Source organism: Medicago sativa, chromosome 7 (assembly GCF_051527215.1).
Source record: "Medicago sativa cultivar Bolivia chromosome 7, Bolivia_mono, whole genome shotgun sequence".
Taxonomy (NCBI): Eukaryota; Viridiplantae; Streptophyta; class Magnoliopsida; order Fabales; family Fabaceae; genus Medicago; species Medicago sativa.
The window spans coordinates 101945579-101965065 of record NC_140755.1 but is presented as its reverse complement, the minus strand read 5'-3'; the positions used below and the strand labels follow the sequence as shown (position 1 = coordinate 101965065).

The 19487-nt window shown below is 33.9% G+C and overlaps 4 protein-coding genes across 4 annotated transcripts; 1 reads left to right on the top strand and 3 right to left on the bottom strand.

Annotated features, from left to right (window-relative positions):
* Positions 1 to 5988: 5988 nt before the first annotated feature.
* On the bottom strand, positions 5989 to 9785 carry LOC146911415 (Integral membrane Yip1 family protein). Its single transcript, XM_085724599.1, has 6 exons — positions 9578 to 9785; positions 9445 to 9484; positions 9226 to 9306; positions 8183 to 8372; positions 6507 to 6774; positions 5989 to 6417 (listed from the first exon to the last, which is right to left on the bottom strand). Exons 1-6 carry the CDS (start codon positions 9638 to 9640, stop codon positions 6211 to 6213), a joined length of 849 nt encoding a protein of 282 aa, XP_085580725.1. The 5' UTR covers positions 9641 to 9785; the 3' UTR covers positions 5989 to 6210.
* A 2314-nt stretch (positions 9786 to 12099) lies between these two features.
* LOC146911414 (putative UDP-glucuronate:xylan alpha-glucuronosyltransferase 4) lies at positions 12100 to 14489 on the top strand. Its single transcript, XM_085724403.1, has 2 exons — positions 12100 to 12919; positions 13421 to 14489. Exons 1-2 carry the CDS (start codon positions 12178 to 12180, stop codon positions 14365 to 14367), a joined length of 1689 nt encoding a protein of 562 aa, XP_085580529.1. The 5' UTR covers positions 12100 to 12177; the 3' UTR covers positions 14368 to 14489.
* Positions 14490 to 16082: 1593 nt separating this feature from the next.
* Positions 16083 to 17104, bottom strand: LOC146911413 (uncharacterized). The gene is made up of 2 exons (XM_085729517.1): positions 16580 to 17104; positions 16083 to 16490 (listed from the first exon to the last, which is right to left on the bottom strand). Exons 1-2 carry the CDS (start codon positions 17102 to 17104, stop codon positions 16083 to 16085), a joined length of 933 nt encoding a protein of 310 aa, XP_085585643.1.
* A 363-nt stretch (positions 17105 to 17467) lies between these two features.
* On the bottom strand, positions 17468 to 19351 carry LOC146911412 (PKS-NRPS hybrid synthetase cheA-like; the record flags this gene model as incomplete). The annotated part of the gene is made up of 3 exons (XM_085729516.1): positions 17468 to 18180; positions 18235 to 18382; positions 18503 to 19351. Coding segments are annotated over 3 exons (1710 nt in total), but the record flags the coding sequence as incomplete, so codon positions are not given.
* Between the last annotated feature and the right edge of the window lie 136 nt (positions 19352 to 19487).

The window sequence follows — 19487 nt, the reverse complement described above, 5'->3', positions numbered from 1 at the left end:
TTGTAACATGTAGTCTTTTTTATTCACTATTTATGTACATACTGTATGCTTTAACACTTGAAATTATACAAAAACCAAAATAACATCTATTCTACTCAAATGCAACTTGCTTTTTCAGTAAAAAGGAAAAAGAAAAAAAACTTGTTGTTACTCATCTCATGCAAAGCTATGTATGTTTGTTAAGTGAGTAGAATAAGTATGTACCTACCTACCTAGCTACTTATTATGCAAGGGGTCAGGAGAGGATGGTACTTGTCTATTAACTGCAGCGTAACGCCCTTCTCCAAGTGCAAGTGCAACCTCTGTTTCATTTTGATGTTCCACTTCCCCCTTCACGTGTCTAGCATCCAATACTTGATGATGGTTTAAAACTGAAATGCTTAATACTATCAGAAATAATAGACATCCCACTCTGGACCTTGAAACTGACATAACATGACTTCTCTTTTCTTCTGGCTTCTTCAAGAGAAAGTAAACGAGAAGGGGTTGGAAGAAGAAGTTAAGGTTGAAAGTATTTTAATAAATGACTTAAGGCCAACAAGATATGTATAGTTCATAAAAATAAAAATAAAATAAAAAAGGGTCGGATAACAGTAGCGACAAATGTTCAAGCTCGTGTTTCAGCCAATTTTCTATGAGTTTTGCTGACCAGTGTCCCCAAAGACATTGGTTAACGATGTCAAAAATAGAAAATAGAAAATTTTCAGTAAAAACAACAACTTTTTGACTTTCATAAAATTAAATATTCCATTTTTCATCAATTTCTAATGTATAATTTTTGTACTAATCTTCTTAACCAGTGCGCATTTCCCATTTTTTATTTGTATGTTCTACATGCCATGGTCTAATTAAATTGACTAAACATATTTAGACTAGTTGGGTCTTGAAGGTCATGAGGGTTGGATAAAACCTCAAGGCTAAGAGAGTGGAAACATTAATAGATGTAAGGGTTAATGGTGCTTTACCCATGTAATATAGGTCATTTCCAGGTTTACCCCCTGTAAAATATTTTTTTTTGATTTACCCCCTGTAAAAGTTTTTTTTTTCTAGAATACCCCCTAATAGGCCATACAAAAACCAAAATTTTTGTAAAAAAAATAAAAATTCGTTTTTGTATGGCCTATTAGGGGTATTCTGAAGAAAAAAAATATTTTACAGGGGTAAATCAAAAAAAAATATTTTCCAGGGGGTAAACCCGGAAATGACATATATTACAGAGGGGTAAAACACTATTAACCCTAGATGTAATTACATATTATCAAAGAAGTCCTCGTATCGACAACAAAATTTAAACTCAAATCATTGTAATATTTGAACCAAATCTTTCTTTGTGAGATGAAAATCAAACTTGTCCTACATAAGAATCGAAATAAAAGCTAAAATAAACATAAGGATAAAAAACCTAATTAAGCATATAATCACCTAAGAATCAGAAATTTGAGTTAGTGCGTTGATATTGATAGTGGGAATCTATTGGTGTATTACATACAAGTCAATTAAAGAGCTCTTAATTTTTCCAAAATTATCATGCCTAACCTAACCTGGTCCATCATATGTCCCCAATTTCAGGATCAAGGCTTGACTCTTTGTTTTATTTTACTTTGTTGTTAATTTTTTTCATCGTTAAATTAAAGTCCAAAATCTTAGCTCAATGCTATGACTTCTTGATACTTGATGGAATCTTCATTCATAGTACAGTTGTCTCACACAACACTACAAAGCTATTTGCCTGTTGAATGGGCAAGATATCGATTTTAGTAAACTGTAAAAGGCATATTTTGAACTCATATTTTGTTTGGCTTCTTAATGTGTGGAATAATGTATTTAAACAGGGTTTGTTTGCTTCTCTGGACTAACTTGTGGCAGCTTTTACATATAACTAGTAGTAACCTCCTTTCTTTATTTCTTGTGTTGTGATTCGTCTTGCTTCTACCACACCTTGAGTGTGTCGGATACCTTAAACAATCATTTTGATATTTGAATGTGTAAGATCTTGTCAATATAATTCTTGAATGTATAGAAATTGCAAATACAATCAAAAAATTATATTTTTTTTAGACATTATGATCTTTGGATTTGTTTTTATGTAGTCAATTTAGTATGAAATGTGATTTTCGTGGCTCAGTTGGTATGGACAATGCATAAAATATGCAAGGTCTGGGGTTCAATCCCCGGCCACCACCAAAAAAAAAATACACAAAATTAATAACAAATGAGATATTAATAACAAATGAGATATTAGCGATATGTTTGCAAGTCCGATACGTTTAAGAAATATAGTGACAATGTTTCTCACATTCAACAATCAAAATAGTTGTTTTCTCCGTTACATACTCTACTCTTTCTATATTTCTTTTTTAAAGCCGATGCAATGATTAAAAAAACAAGGCTTAAATATGTAAAACGTCCTTGTAATTTCGCGTGTTTTTGCAAATCGTCCCTGTATCTTTTTTTGTTTCAAAAACATCCTTGTAAGTTGCTAACCGTTTGCAATTCGTCCCTCCCGTTAACTCCCGTTACAAAAACGCTGAGGTGGCAGACGGAAAGACACGTGGCGAAGTGTGAGTTGGCAAAAGCTTGCTTATGTGTCAAGAGAGATGATGAGTGGCTAGAAGCAGGGACCAAAAACAAAAACGAAAAAGTGCATAGGGATGAAATTAAATAAAACGTAAATTTTGTTCATTCCTCTCCTTCTATTTTTTCTTCTTCATCTTCAACCCCAATTTCTTCCTCATCTTCAACCACAAATCCAGTTCATATTCAACCACAAACTCAATTCATTCATCTTCAACCCCAATTTCTTCATCACCTTCACTCACATGTTAAACCACAACATGAACATAAATAAACCCATTTTTCCCATTTTGTGCTATACCCATTTTCCCCCTCTTTTAATCAAATGAAGCACCAAATAAACAACATGAGTAAACAACATCTTCATTCAACTATAAAGTTCATCAATGATCCAGGACTAAAATAGAAGGCAAACAATCAAAATAGAATCAGCTTTGTCTGCAACCTATATCTCTTCTTGAGCAGAATTGCAGCAGTAGAAAGGTATCCAACCAACAGGAAAAGGATACCGAAACCAAGAAGATCTTCAACAACTGGTTTAACAAGAACACAAATGCAGCTGTGATGAAGGGTTCACAATGAGGAATTGCAGAAAAATTGCACATGAAATTGTACGCAGCAAGCAGCAACATCATGCAGTAATCAACAATATCACAAAGCAAATCCAACGCAATGATGGAATAGAACAAACTGCAGTGTTCCCAACAACAATCATTCTCAAGTTGAACACAATACCAATCTGTTTGCCAACGAGGACTTTCAACAAACACCTTGTCAGCAATCTGTACCTGTCAAATTCACTTCCTCTTTGACAATTTCGAAATCAAAGTAGCCTAGAGAAAACATAGCACAATCATATAGGCAAAGTGAAGATTACTTGTAGTGATAATGAAACCGAAGAACCAAACTCAGATTCTGCAAACAAGTGAATCAGAGACCTCAAGAATCCAGACTCCTCACAATAGAGTTTTAATTGTAAGGTCGAAGATGAATATGTTGCTTCATCATTCTCACCAATTCTTCTATCAATAAACCTGGAAGATTCGGTACTCTGCTCATACTCTTTAAGCAACGTCTTGTTCCTCTTCTCAATAGCAAGAGATCGTGCCAACCCCATTCTTTTGGTATCTCCTTTCCGCTTCTGACCCATTACTTCGAATTTCCTACGTGACCAGATTGACTCGAATGGGTTCGTGTTTGTTTTTTGAGCTTTTGCTTTCATGGCTACCGCTTCGGGACCCATCTTGTTGTTGTTCTTCTTCTTCTTCTTGCTGGTGGTTCCGTTGGCGATGTTGCATTTTGATGATTTCGCCATTCTTGGCTTTGGTTTTGAGCGGCAGAGGGTGGTGGAGAAGGAATACTATGTTCTGTTTTGTGTAAAAGAAAACTAGAGAAGAAAGAATTATGGTTTTTCTCAAATTGAAGATGAAGAAATTGGATTGAAGATGAAGAAGAAAAAATAGAGGGAGAGGAATGAACAAAATTTACGTTTTTTTAATTTCATCCCTATGCACTTTTGCGTTTTTGTTTTTGGTCCCTGCTTCTAGCCACTCATCATCTCTCTTGACACATAAGCAAGCTTTTGCCAACTCACACTTCGCCACGTGTCTTTCCGTCTGCCACCTCAGCATTTTTGTAACGGGAGTTAACGGGAGGGACGAATTGCAAACGGTTAGCAACTTACAAGGATGTTTTTGAAACAAAAAAAGATACAGGGACGATTTGCAAAAACACGCGAAATTACAAGGACGTTTTACATATTTAAGCCAAAAAACAAAAAGGATGTAGTGGCTTCTGATTTATGTCATGAGCTTCATTCCAATTTTTTTATCAATCTGTTTTGGCCGGTTTCCTAATAAGAGTTATCAAAGTTCTCAAAGGTTCGGTATTTGGCACTAATCTCTTACCACAATTATTGAACTTGTACCTATCGAATCTTGGTTGTTTAATCAAGAAAAGACGACGGTTACTCAAATCTGCTGCACCTTTTTCTTTTCAATGTATATACCTACCTTTTTTTTATGGAAATGTATATAACACCTTTAACTTTGTTTCGCAAGCAATGTGAGATTATATGCACTGAAACATATTTCAAGCTTATATTTAAAATCTGATTTGATGAAGTTGATTTTATTATAGTAAGGGCCCGTTTGTTTTGAATTTCTTTGAAAAAGAAATCTATTTTTTGACTAAAAAATCACTTTTTTAATTTTTGGTGTATTTGTTTTAGATTTTTAAAAATCTATTTTGCTAAAAAAAAAATCATTTTTAGCCTCAAAATGAAAATCTATTTCAAGTAGCTTTTCCAAAATCAATTTTTTTTCTAAATTCAAGGAACTCTAGTGTAAGTTTCAATTCTTAAAAAAAATGATTTTTATGATGGTAAACAAACAGAAATAGCTTTAGATTTTTTTTAAAATTTCTAAAAAAAAATCTCTAGATTCTTTTAACTTAAAATCTTTTTTTTTTTTTTGTCAGGTAGCCTAGTAGCTAAAATTCACCTTATAAGGTGAATAAGTGGGGTGTCCGGGGTTCGAACCCCGGCCCCTGCATATAATAATGCATTGTCCTACCAACTGAGCTATGCTCACGGGACAAAATATATTTTTTTTAAAGTTGAAACAAACGCACCCTAAATAATATGAATACTGGCCGGTGTGAAATTAATTTGGGTAGTGGATAATTGCCAAACTTTGGCCTAAACACTAAGCACGATAAAAGACTTCTATGAGATTGCATTGACCTTTTACCACGGAATGCTAAATTTCAATTAGGTTCTGGAGGCTTAATTATCGTGTTAATTGACACGCTGATAAATTATCATGATGACAAACAAATAATGAAGTATCTGCATAGATGCGTCTAATGTTCAAGACTTCAGGTACCAATACCAATTCATACTATGCGTCTCATAACATAAATAGGCTCGAGCTTATTTCTTTATAAAATGTCACCAAAGTCTTTTGAACTTATTTCACATCGGAACTCTGATGTTATCTTAAGTTTGAATCAACATAGAATCTAAACAAGTGACTTGAAAGTTCTTTAAATGCTTCAACAGAATACATTTCCTTCACTGTGCAATGTTTGGATGCATGTTCGGTTTCCTTTCTCTCATCCCTATGCACTTCCACCATGAATTTTAAGTTGTTGAACGAACCTTCTAAACGTGGAAACCAGCTTTCCAAACACACGCAAAGTTGATGGGAGTAGAGCAACTCGTGCTCATGATCATTTCAGATCCTTTTAAAATATAATTTTGAAAATACTTATAATTTCATAACATCGACACTGGTTCAAGCATGCAAAGCACAAATACAGTCAACACAAGAAAATACCCCCAACATCAAGAGGCTAACTGAAAATTTGTCTTCAAAAGCCTAAGTTGCCTTGTTAATGTGAACAACAGTTGCGTTATGAAAAAAATCACAGGTTACTCAGATTTATATATTGCCATAATTGCATTATGAAACAAATCACAGGATACTCGATTTACATATTGCCATAAACGAATGATTACACAAAGATTTAATCTGTGAATTATATTTCAAATAAACCGAATTAATGAATTTCTAAAAGGCCAAAAAGTTATTCCTTCATCGTATATATATTTCATTCATGCAATCCAGTTTCCTCTTAAACGGATACCGTGAAGAGGTAGATCTTTAATACAACCGCTAGAGCCAACTGCAACAGAAAAATACCAGCAACAATGAAGAACCACCTTTCACCTGCCGACATGATATGTGCCCGAAGGTTAAGTGCCACAAATGTTGCTGACATGAACCCTGCCACACCTGCAATCACCCATCTGAATATATCCAATGGGACAATGGACAAACACTGCACAAAACAAAAGGTTTCACATTTCAGGATATAATGCGTTGAAGAAGTCAAATTTTTATACTTAAAATTGAAGAGAAGCAACTTACCAGAGCTGGAATAAAGACAAACAGGGAATATCCATATAGGCAGAATAGTTGAACAAGTCCCGCCGGTACAGAGAAGTATTTGAGGATTACGTATAGACAAAGAGGAATGATGGTAACATAGCCATAAAACAAACCAGCAGACCAAGTCACCAGATTTATGTCATAGTCCCATTTCTGATCCTTCAGCTTGTGTGCTATATATGTCACAAATGTGCCCATAGATGCTGCTACAAATATTAGAGTGGTGCAAATCCAGAATGGTCCATACCTAAGTACAATTATGGTGAGCTCAAGATTACATGTGCTACAGAACATTTTCCCTCTAAAGTTAAAAAACTGGCAACATCCTCTTCTTAGAAAACCAGTATTTTATATAGTACTACTCCGGTCTCAAATATAAGCAAAAAAAAAAAAGTCAAACAAAGTTGAAGTATTTGGTTCAAATTTTTAATCAGCTACATCAACTATGTTTTGACTTTTTTTTTATTATATTTGAGACCGGAGGGAGTAAAAATTAGGCCACATATGATGTTTCCACAAATAAAAAAGAGACTAAACAAAACCACCAGATAATAGAATTAGAGTATAACGGTTAGTAGTCATGGAATGAAATTCACAACCAGCAGCCAAGCAAGAAAAGACTACAATTGTTAAGGTGTGACTCTTCACCGTTACCATTCAAGCATTTAGGAGTGGACTGCCTATATCAGAAATAAGTATTAGTGGATATTGACTATAGAAGTATAGTCTATGGGCTTAAATACCTATTTAGTCCCAGTAATATGCACCAGTTTTGGCTTTAATCCCTACAACATTCTACCCGGTTTGAATCCCTAAAAGGAAGAGTTGCTTTTGGTCCTTGTTTTGGTTCAAGTCCTTGTAATCTCCAAATTATGTTAGTTCATATAGATGTTAGTCCCTGGAATAGTGACTATATAGGAACTGATTCTAACATGGACAAGTGTTACAAGGATTAAAACCAATACAATGATGATCAAAAGAAAAACTCCCATGTTTCATGAACAGGATCTTTTTAGGGATTGAAACCAATACAATGATGATCAAAAGAAAAACTCCCATGTTTCATGAACAGGATCTTTTTAGGGATTGAACTGAAAAAACTGTATATTATAAGACTACAAAGTTACTTAACCCTGACTATACTCAGTTCACTTCTCCGGCTAATATGCATAAACAAAGACAACTCTACTGCTTATAAAAAGTCATCTCTTTCAGTTAGAAAACATAAGAACTAACAGGTTTACTTGGTATGAGCGAATATATAATAACCTATTGGCAATACAAGATATTGCACAGCTGTTTTTTGTTATGCTTGTTTCCGAGATATACTTCTTCACATTGATAAAATGTTGAACAAGTAGAAGTTAACTCAACCCCAGCTCACCGCCAAATAAAGGGAAAACATAATAAATTCGAGCACAAAACCCAAAACCACCAATGTATTATAGTTCTTCAATAATACTATCATCTACATTATTTTAGGACTGCCAGTGGCCACAACTCACCAATTTAGCTACAATATTTAATCATAAAATTGATATTAACAATATCCAAACCATAGTTGAAATTGAATATTGAAACATATCATAACATATATTTAAAGAATTATTGGTATGATCAGTCAATAAAATGAGCAACAGAAAAGGTCTACTTACAAATCAGGGTTGGTAGAAGTTTTTTCATTAAAAGTTCCTCTGAATGGAAAAAGTGAATCTATAATCCTCTCTAGAACATCCGAAGTATCGACATCAAAGTATGGTTTGTAAGTAGCAATTGCAAAATTCCGAAGCCAACCACCCTGCTGAGGTTCATCAGAAGAACCAGATGCAGGTTTTGAAAATGAATCTGCATAAAATGAGTCACATGGTTCAACATAAACATGTCAGAATGATAAGAAAGAAAACTAATTAAACATCATAACTTAAGCCATAAAATTTCTAGAAGCACAAAAGGAAGTTTTGTAAATAGTAAGCATAAACCCATGTTTCCCTTACAGTTCCTTCTTCCAGTCACATCTTTCTAAATTCCATCAGACATTCACACACAGAACTTAACAAGATATATTTCCCGTGCATATCAAGTAAATATGATGATTAATAATAAAAGAATAAACAAGTTCATAAAGTGCAAGCTAGATTCAGTTGTGTGTTACTTGGTACGACAATATTTCAAAACCCGTCGAGTATCTCCAATATCAGTAAAACTAAAATCCATGTCCCTTTGAAGTTTGATGTCATCTCCTCTACTATGGACCTGTTTGAATTGGCTTATTTGAACTTATCGACTAGCATAAGTCCTTGTAAGACTGTTTGGGAGAGCTTATGAGAACAACTTATGACATGTCCACGAGTTGTTTTTTAGCTTATTTCTCGTAAGCTCTCCAAGATACCTTATGAAAATGGTTTATAGCTTATACGAAAACAATTTGACTTTATTTTATCTTAATATCTTTTTTATAGAAATAACTTATACGATAAGTAATCATGCTATAAGTGCTTAATTAAATTGGGGATAGCAACTATTAACACCATTGAGGTAATTAATTTCATGGTGACTAGCAATGATGGAGAAGTGAAAGCACATTCTTACACACACATAGTACAGATCAAATATCAAACTTGGATCAGTTATTATTGTGATTAAAAGACTGGTAAAATGCATCTAGAAGAACGAAAACGAAAAAGCACTTAGAAAATACCATCTGCATCTCGAGGTGGCCAAGAACCACCGGTAATCTTCCCCTGAGCTTGCGATGGAGGAAATGTCTGAAGATTTGAATCTACAAATTAAAACATTCAATAATCAGATCAATGAAATTCGCGCTACTTGCGGAATCCGACAATGGAAAGTGATCCGTTTAATTGAATCGGTTAATTAACAGAATGAGAATGCAATTGGAGTTGTGAAGAGTTCGTACCAGTGAACTTGACGGTGACCGGTGGTGGATCTGGAACGGCCTGAAAGAAACGAGATTAAGTGAAATCAGAATGATAGAATTTGGACAGAAAGAAAAAGAAAAGAAAGGAAATGAAAGAAGAGAAAAGTTATACAGGAACAGATCCTTGAAGCTGTTGACTATCAATAGTTGTATATTTTCCTCCTCCTTGCATCATCTTTCCTTCTTCTTCTTCAGATCCACAGATCTATCTCTTTTTCTTCTTCTCTTCTTCTTCTTCTTCTTCTTCTTTATTTCTTTTTACACTCTCAAGCTTTCTTTGTTTACGTTTACTACGACAAATCTATTTTCGCTAGTGCAATACCGCTACTAGCACTCAGTTTTCGTCGCTAAGTACGAACTGGATCATGGGCCTAACCCATCTATATGCCATTTTGTTTTAGGGGTATTATTATCCGCACCTCCTCTTTAACCTTGGTCCGATGTGTATATACAAAAGAGTAATGATATTTTGACATCCATTTGATGACAACTTTGTTGACAACCTTGTTTTTCTCACTTCTTATTGGTCAAAAACAATGGAGAGAGAAAAAGAAAGAGAGAGGATAACAACATCATGTGAGTATGAGAGAGAAAGTTGTCAAAAAGTTGTCAAAAAGTGGTTGTCAAAATATCATTTCTCTATACAAAAAGGGTATGTTTCGATATAGATTTTGGAAGGAGGAGAAGAGATGACTTATTTTATATTTTCTAAATTAAGAAAATATTTTCTCCGTTTTAAAATGAATGTCACTATACATAATTTTTTTTGTTTCGATATGAATAACAATTTAGATTTTCAATATAACCTCAATTTTGTTTTGCCAATTTTGCCCTCAATAATAATTTGAATATAATTGACTCGATCCATGCAAAGCTGGTATTAATTGGAGTGTGCTTTCTATGATTATTGTTAATTTTAAGAAGAGAAATTGATCCAAAAGAAGAGAAAAGTTAACTTGTGTCATTGAGGCATAAGTTGAGAAGCCAAATGTAAAAGTGTTTTCTTAAAAATTGTGCATTCGATGTCTATTATAAAATTAAGGAAAATGTTAACCAATGCCCCGGGGCACTTAATTAATCATCCTTGAGACAATTTCAACCACTCGTGCCTCGTAGAGTACTACAATGTTTAGAAAATTAAATTTAAGTGCAATTGAAATGTTAAAGGATCGTCTATTATGTCAATTTTTATACAACGATTATCAACATATCTTAAATGTTGTGTATCAAAAAACTAATTAATGTATATGATCTACATTTTAAATAAAAAAAGAATATTTTCTTATATATGATATCGAAGGAAGTATTTGTTAAAATAATTTCACAGCCAAATCAACTTAATGATTTATATGTGTATTTTTTTTGTCAAAGACACGTGAATATATTTAAATTATATGTTCTTCAAAAAAAAATTTAAATTATGTGTATTTTTTTTGTCTTAGAGGCGAATAGATTTAAATTGGCTGATTAATTGTCTTCGTGAACTTAGCTCAGTTGATAGGGACAATGCATAGTACATGTAAGGTCCAAGGTTCGAACTCGGTCATCAACAAAAAAATTGGCTGATTAATTGAAAGTGAAAAAAAAAAGTAAATTTTAAAAATTAGGAAATGTGATAAGATAAGGTGATATAATAATGAATGTGATGAGATGCAATTTACACCGACATTTCATATTAATTAATTTCGTTCATAAAACACATTTGTTTACAAAACAAATAATACATTATTGCTGCATCAATTATATATGGATTTAATTATAATATTTGATATACACAGTCACCTTAAAAAGTAGATAAATGATACATACATTCAATTACATCATATCAATGTAACCAAAAAAAAAAATACATCATATCATTATGACACTTTAATATTAGTAATTAGATGTATGTGTAATTATAATTTTAATATGTATACCAACTAGTATTATATATTACATCCTTAAAAAGAAACGAAAAAAAGTATTATGTATTACACTAATGTTATACCGATTAATTTCATTTTACTTGATTCTTAATTTTTAAATTTGACTATTAGTTCGTAAGTTAATATCATACAGATCATCAATGTAAAATTTTACATAAATTTAAATCATTTTCTCTTGAAAAAAAATAAATAATTTGACATGTTATTGAAACCCACTCAATTGGTGATTTATGCATTTTTGTTGACATGAATACAATTTTCATCTGCTAAAGAAAACACCAACCGCCCAACCCGTAAAAATATTTTTATATTTAATTATTATTGTATATTGATAACCAAATATTTTTTTAAAAAACACTGTGATAAAAAAATAAATTAATTACTTGGAAAAATTGTTATCTCTTTAATCTTGTATTTTTCAATTAAAAAATAAGGCTATGAAAATTAACAATAAAAAATTATATTACTGATACTTACAAGTTTTTTTTTTATATATAAAAAATATCCATTATCAGTTAAGTAATAAAATAGAAAAATTATAAATAAGATTGAATTCACTTTTTTATTTAATATATTACTTTCTTTTAGTTTTGACTCAAATATTTTTTTCATTATGTTCATTCATGCGTTACCTTACCTCTAACACCCCATAAATATATCATTCATAACTTGTTGATTACACCTTTTCCAAGGGAGTGAAGCCTTAACTAAGCTTCTATCATTCAAAACTTGTGAAATTGTAACCCGCCTAAGTCCTAAACACAAAACTTGAAAAGAAAAAACAATGTCTTTTAAGCTCTATGCCAATTGTCTGTCTCGTTCAACTTCGAAGCAAAGATGTTTTTTTATTCTTCTTGTTCTTGTCTCCCTGCCCTTTCTCCTGTTTGTCCTTTCAATAAAATATCAAAAATTTGATGTTCATGAGAACACAAAACCCTCTTGGTTTGAAGTTATAGCACAAGATTTTAAAAGCAAGACAAAGATCAAGATAGGTCTTGTTAACATCAATCCAATATCAATTGGTAAACAATTAGATGTAAATCGATCGCGAGTAGATATTGTACCTATCCATTTTGACCGTGTTGGCGAGAATTTGAAATGGAGTGACTTTTTTCCAGAATGGATTGATGAGGAAGGAAAACGGGACGAGCCTAAATGTCCAAACATGCCTATGCCAAATTTGACGAATTACAAAGATCTCGATGTTGTGATGGCTATGGTTCCATGTGGGGAGGGATCCATGGAGGAAAAAGGAATTAGAGATTTGTTCAGGTTACAAGTTAATTTAGTGGTGGCTAATTTGGTTGTGGAAAACAAGTGGAAAGAAAAATGGGAGAGCAATGGTAAGGATATGTATATTGTGTTTGTTGGGTCCTGTGGTCCTATGGTAGAAATTTTCAGATGTGATGATCTATTGATTCATCAAGGTGAATATTGGGTTTACAAGCCTGATTTGAAGAGACTTAAGCAAAAAACCCTAATGCCGGTTGGTTCATGCCAAATTTCTCCTGGTTATGCAGTAACAGGTACACTTTATTAAACTTGAATCAAATTATCTCTTAATTTAATAATGTCCAATTGATTGCACCATAAAAGTTAGTAGCAGAGGATTCATTATGCACTTTAATTTGAGATTTTTACAATCAATAATAGTACAGTATATGATATGGTTCGTATGTTTTGAAGGAAAAAATAAAAATATCAAGGTAAAAAAAAGAAGTTATGATTTTCCTGCTTCTAAAAATTTCAAAATCATGCACATTCCTTTTTGATAGTCAATCTCTTGACTAGCCACCAATTGGTATGTTGGATATGAATAATCCACATTATACTTTTTTTGTTGAACTTGAGATTAACAACGACATCACTGTTATATATAGGTTGATAAATTTTAATCATGCGCAAATTAAGCAATTAATTAGTAATATCGATATTGAGAATAGTTTTTTTTTTTTTTTAAGACCGATATTGAGAATAGTTGAAATCAATCTAGTAATTTTATCGTTGTATGCGCCTGATTATTGTAGGTAATGAAATATGGAGGAGTTATTTGTCATCATTATCTAGTAACAATATAATGCAAGTTACAAAGTTAGCCTATGTAACTGTTCTTCACTCTTCAGAAGCATATGTTTGCGGTGCAATAGCTCTTGCCCAAAGCATATTATTAACTGGCAAAAACAACTTCATATTTCAACCCATAGATCTTGTTCTCCTGGCTGATGATTCAATAGGCCCCAAATCCATGAAGGGTTTAAGAGCTGCGGGATGGAAAATCAAACGCATCCAACGTATCGAAAGTCCCTTTGCCAAAAAAGATGCATATAATCGGTGGAACTATAGCAAGCTGCGTATTTGGCAACTCACCATGTATGATAAAATCATCTTCATAGATTCTGATTTTTTGGTATTGAAGAACATTGACAATTTCTTTTTTTACCCGCAACTATCAGCTGCACCTAATGAAGATGTAATATTTAACTCTGGGTTGATCGTAGTTGAGCCATCCCAATGCATGTTTGAGAGCATGATGAACAAAACTTCCAAGGTGAAACCATATAATGGAGGAGACCAAGGTTTCTTGAATGAAGTATTCACATGGTGGCATCGATTGCCATCGAAATTAAACTACATGAAATCATTTAAGCAAGTAGGTAACAATCATAAGCACGAGATACCAAATGATGTGCATACTATACATTATTTGGGCTTGAAACCATGGATGTGTTATAGGGATTATGATTGCAATTGGGACATGCAAGGTTATGATATATTTGCTAGTGACTCCGCTAATGAAGTGTGGTGGAAAGTTTATGATACTATGCCAAAACATTTGCAATCATATTGTTCCCTTACAAAGAAATCAAATGAAAGAATTGTCAAGAATAGAAAAATAGCAAGAAATGCTAGTTTCTCTGATGGACATTGGAGAATTGAGGTTAAGGATCCCAGAAAGTTCAGATACATAGATTAGATTATAATAACATGGTGTACAAGTCTTAAATTTTTATATATGTTGAAATTAACTTATGATTTTGGAATAATCTGGTTTATAAATTACCATGTAAAATGAGATAAACAAATATGTTTTATTGTGCTTTATACCGTTATTTTTATTACAGTTTTGAATTTTCTAAAGATTTTATATAACCTTCCATGTTTGGCATAGATGGATAATCTTATTTCTTTTTTTGACATGGATAAATGGATAATCTTTAAGAGCGATTAAGTTCATGCATTTTCAATTTATGTTTTTTTTTGTTTGTAATAATTTATGTTGTTTTTTAATGGTGCTCATTTATGTTGTTCGCAATAATCTATGTTTTTTTTTTGTTTGTAATAATTTATGTTGTTTTTTTGTTTGTAATAATTTATGGTGTTTGTAATAATAATTTATATTTGGAATTGCTTAATTAAGTTACGTTTGATTTGCAAACAAGGTACTAAATTAGACCAAAAAACCTATCTGATGTTTGGTTTGACAATTAATCACGGAACTAGACAAAAACTCAAAACTTTGTACTTTACTAAACCATGATACAAAAATGGGTTATATAATAAGTTTTTAGTCTACATAAAGTCGATTTCATTTTTAGTCATCATAAAACAAAGTGATATGTTTTGTTCCCTATAAAAAATTTCAGCACATAGTTTTAGTCCATGTTAAATTAAAATTTGTTTAATTATATTTAAAATTTTAAATTTTTGAATGATTTTTCACAACTTGTTTAATATATTATAAAAAGTTCCTCTCCACATAAAATTAGATCAAAGTTTATTTTTTAATCCAAATTTCATTAGTTTAGATTGAAATTTTGGTGTTTAAATAAATTCATATCTAATTCATTAGATGTTAAAAAATTATAATTTTTTATAAAAGAGTTTTTATAATGTTCCTAACATGTTTGTAAAAAATTATTAAAAAACTTAAAACCTTAAGCATAATTAAACAAATTTTAATTTAACGGTGCTAAAACTACATGCTAAAAATTTTATAGGGAACAAAAACTATCACTTCTTTTTTATGAAGACTAAAAACGAAGTCAACTATATGTATAGGGATTAAAAACTTATTTAATCCCTACAAAAAAAAAATTTGTCCATACAAAAATTATGAAAAAGACGAAAAAATATTACTCCCTCCAATCACATTACATTTATAAACAACTTTTACTTTTCAGATTCATTAAATAACTGATCTACCTGAAAAGTAAAAGTTACTTGTAAATATGACACGAGCGAGATAGTTCCTCACTATTAAAAATTTCTTTGAAAGAATCTCTCCAACCCACCCACACCATGTCTCTAACACACACAAGTCGGCCACTACCTCTTGTTTCCACACCCCAAGAATAGTTTCCCTCCATAAGAATTAGAGTATTACTTTTCCCACCCTATGCCTTTCCTCGCGCGCTCTATTTTTTTCCAATTTTACCCTCGGGACATTCCGGATTATATAATCCGGAATTCACCAGTGCACAGAACTGAAACAGATTTGCATGTCATTGTGGTTTTTATCATTTTTTTTCCAATAAATCATTATATATGTTTGTATAAAAGACAATTAACTTAAATATTATATCAAAAAATGATTATATATATCATTATACCAAAAAAAGTTGAATTTATATCATTACACATTTCACCTAATGATATACATTTCAACTAAACTAATGATATATATCTAATCTATGGTGCCGAAAGATCAATGCGACTATCATCCACTTCAACCTTCACACCAGGAGCAGGACCAGCACCAACCCTCACATCGGGATCGAGATTTTCAACAATGTACAATTCTTCATCATCTTCTATGACCGTTACACCCGCCTCCCGACTTAGCTCATTATAATCTGCCATCCGGCTGACATATCTATCAGGCCAGGTGTCTGCATCCTCTTGATGGTATTGTCTCCATAGAGCGGAAGTGGGAGGAATCGGACAACCATCCTTCAATTTGAAGGCCATAAAATGGTTGTTATTCACATATGCTAGACATATCAACGGATCGATAGTTGGAGGTGGCGGTGGACCACATAGAGGGAAAAAGGTTTCTGATTTCCCAATGGACAACACAACAACCGTTTGGCTGAATTTCTGTGCGATGAGGAACCCATATCCAGCATTGTCATCCATTTATCCGGTGGTGCATTGCCAATACCGAAGTAGGATAGAGCGTCCAAGACCTCGTTATACCGCCTATCATCATTAATCATCCTCCGATAGCGGTCATTTTCTACACCGATAAGCTCTTTGTAAAGGTTGTACCGGACTAATACGTGATCATCAACAATCAAGTTCCGTAGGACCGCAACTGCTCGGAACCCACAATGGTCATCACCGGGTACATCCGTAACCTTTTCAATAAAGTCATGCATCCAAATTGGGATTTGGTCTTTGTGTGGTATGTGGACTTCAACGGGTGTTGGCTTCTTTGGATTTTTTGGAATTGGCTTAGGAGGAGTAGGAGACATGTTGCTTTTTCGTGCACTCTTTCTACTCGTCCCTGTTGACCGTGTCTGTGAACCCTGTGTTTCTTGTTCCTGGGAGTCAACAATCTCCCATATGGAAGGGGACCGCCTTGTCGATCGAATGCTTTGCTTATCTTTCTTTGGAGCTCCTTTGGTGGTGACCTTATTTGGCGGTGGACGCATAGAGGTGGTTTCCGGTAAAACAAATTGTCGAAATTGTTCTTTCAAATGCACCTTCATGTTGTAATCGGCATCCTTGAACCGGGCCTACAATGTGTAAAAAACTGTCATTATTGTTGTTGATGGAAAACAGTCAGGAACATGCATTCTGTTACCACTACTGATACAGTCTGGATTTTATGTTCCGAGCCACATAAGGTAATCCGGATTATAAAATCCGGAACTTCCCGATACACCCCATGCATGAGCCTTAAATGCACTTGCATGGGGCGTAAATGCTACCTCTCCAGATCATATTTTCCGGAACCCATCAACTATGTCCGGAGTATATAATCCGGATTTCACCAGTACAGAATACATAAATAGAAATCCTAGGCAGAACATAAACAGAGACAGTTTTGAAAAAAATACCTGGAGAATATCTCATTCTGGCAATAGAGAGATGTCTTCTTCTTTTTGAAGCTTCGTGTCAACCTCGTACTCGAACCTCAACCTTTTCCAGTGGGTGTGAATTTCTTCCAAACAGATGGCAGTGCCGTTCTTGATCTTCAAAGCTATCATACACGCACATGGTAATCCGTAAGTGATCAAACTCAAACAACCACATTTAGATTTATCCGTACCAATTTCAAGTGCTTTATTGTACTCCACAACGAGATGATGCAAAGCTTCCCTTGAAATGTTCCGGATCAACTTAGACCACAACACCTTGTCTTTGAACCGATGTTCAAGCATGATAATGCTCGTCTGAAACGAAGCATGTATTGCTGTATGTTGCAACTCTAGCATGTCATGAACGGATTTCCAGTTTGTGCTCAAATCACCCATACTACTAATCAGATACTTTTTCAACCGAGCGTGTGCAGATTCAGCTCTGTTTGTTGTAGTATTCCCCATATGAAGGTTTTTGTCAACCCAAAACCTCACAAACTTCTCCTTAACCGGATCCAAAATTGTTTTTTCAACATATTCCAAAAACTTGGGAAATTTTGCGCATACAACTTTGAACCGGGTCCAATTATCAATATATGCTTCCTCCGTTTTGGAGTCCACAATATCCATCCATGCAGCCATCACAGTCTTCACCACTGAAGCCGGCTTGATCGCTTCCCCATTCTTGCCTTTGACATCCTTCACTTTGCAATCCAATTTACACTTTGCTCTCACATTTTGTCCAATGTGATATGAGCACAACAGAGTAGTAGCTTTAGGGAAAACCTTTTCCACAACATTGATCAAAGCATTGTCCCGATCAGTGACAACTACTTTGGGATAGAGATCTTTGGAGTGCAACATCTCACGACACCTCTCAAGAGCCCAATAAACATTGTCTTGCCTCTCAGACAGCATATAGGCAAAAGCAATAGAGTATGTTTTCATGGTAGAAGTATTACCGACAAACTCAAGCAATGGAAGACGATACTTGTTTGTCTTGTATGTTGAATCCAACACAAGCACCGTGGAGAACGTGTTAAACAACTTGATAGAATCTGGATGTGCCCAAAAAACATCACTGACTTCATCAGAATCATGATACTTCCTACAATGATAAATGTAATCATTATCAACCAAAGACTTCAAGAGATGTTGCATGTCATTCCTCGTACCCCTATTGGACCGCCTATACTTGTAAGTAGCATTATAAACGTGTTTGATGGTAGTTGAAGTGGTACGGTTCCTCTTCTTTAAGTTGGTAAGCATTTGCCTCGGAGGAACGTTTGATTCCACCATCTCTTCAAGGTGAACACATTCATTTGGGTTTAGACGACCGGCGGTTTTATGACCTTTCAACACATCTGTCATGCCATGGTTGTGTTTACCATCACCAACTTTGAGGCTCCAATCACCACCAGTCAACAAATAACCTCTCAGCCTAAACGGACACTCGCATTTAACCGAACCAGCTATCTCACGCCGACTTTTTCTCTTGTACTCGGTGTATGAACCTCCCCTTTCACATATCAAAGTAACAAATGCGTTTCTTCCGTTGCCACCGTTATCGGATTTACCAATAACAGTGGAAAAACCAAGCTTCCTAGCTTTCTCCCGAACCCACTCCAACAAATCATTGCTTGTTGCAAACCTGTGTTTGGTGGTAAAATGTTCTCGCTGCTCAATACAAACAGCAACAACTGGAGGAATAGGAGGAGGAGCATCCTCTACTGTAGGGGGTGGTGGTTGGGGATTTTCGGATTTGGCATTTCCGAAATCATGCGCATCTTGAAGTAAAAGAAGCGGCAACACAACAGGAGGTTCATTCTGAGGTAGATCATCATTTGGGGGATCAACAGGAACAACCATGACTGAAAACAGTGTGAAGCAGAGTCAGAAAATGAACACAGTTTCTGCACTGATACAGTCCGGAACACGTAATCCGGATCACATGAATGCAGTCCGGATTACATATTCCGGAAAAGTACTGCAAAGATCATACAACGTGATC